General features: G+C 42.2%; 1 protein-coding gene across 1 annotated transcript in view; it reads left to right on the top strand.

The window, feature by feature from the left end:
- The window catches only part of LOC119586919 (CAP-Gly domain-containing linker protein 1-like), a gene marked incomplete in the record, with an annotated part of 175677 nt that overhangs the window by 149026 nt on the left and 26421 nt on the right, over positions 1 to 230 (top strand). Inside the window, 1 exon segment of the mRNA XM_037935650.1 lies at positions 64 to 216. Coding sequence (XP_037791578.1) covers positions 64 to 216 — 153 coding nt within the window.

The raw sequence follows: 230 nt of genomic DNA, 5'->3' as shown, positions 1-230 counted from the left end.
GCATATATTTACATAGATTATTTACAATAATTTGTATATTCAATTGTTTTCTATCTTTTGCAGATGCTTCCGTCGTGTTGACAGAGGACACTGACAGTTTCATCATTGGAGACCGAGTGTGGGTTGGTGGTACGAAGGGGGGACACATTTCCTACATTGGAGAGACACAGTTTGCCCCTGGAGAGTGGGCAGGAGTTACTCTTGATGAACCCATTGGTAAGTACCTTTTG

This window comes from Penaeus monodon, chromosome 22, assembly GCF_015228065.2.
Source record: "Penaeus monodon isolate SGIC_2016 chromosome 22, NSTDA_Pmon_1, whole genome shotgun sequence".
Lineage (NCBI taxonomy): Eukaryota > Metazoa > Arthropoda > Malacostraca > Decapoda > Penaeidae > Penaeus > Penaeus monodon.
This window is presented reverse-complemented; position numbering and strand designations above follow the sequence as displayed.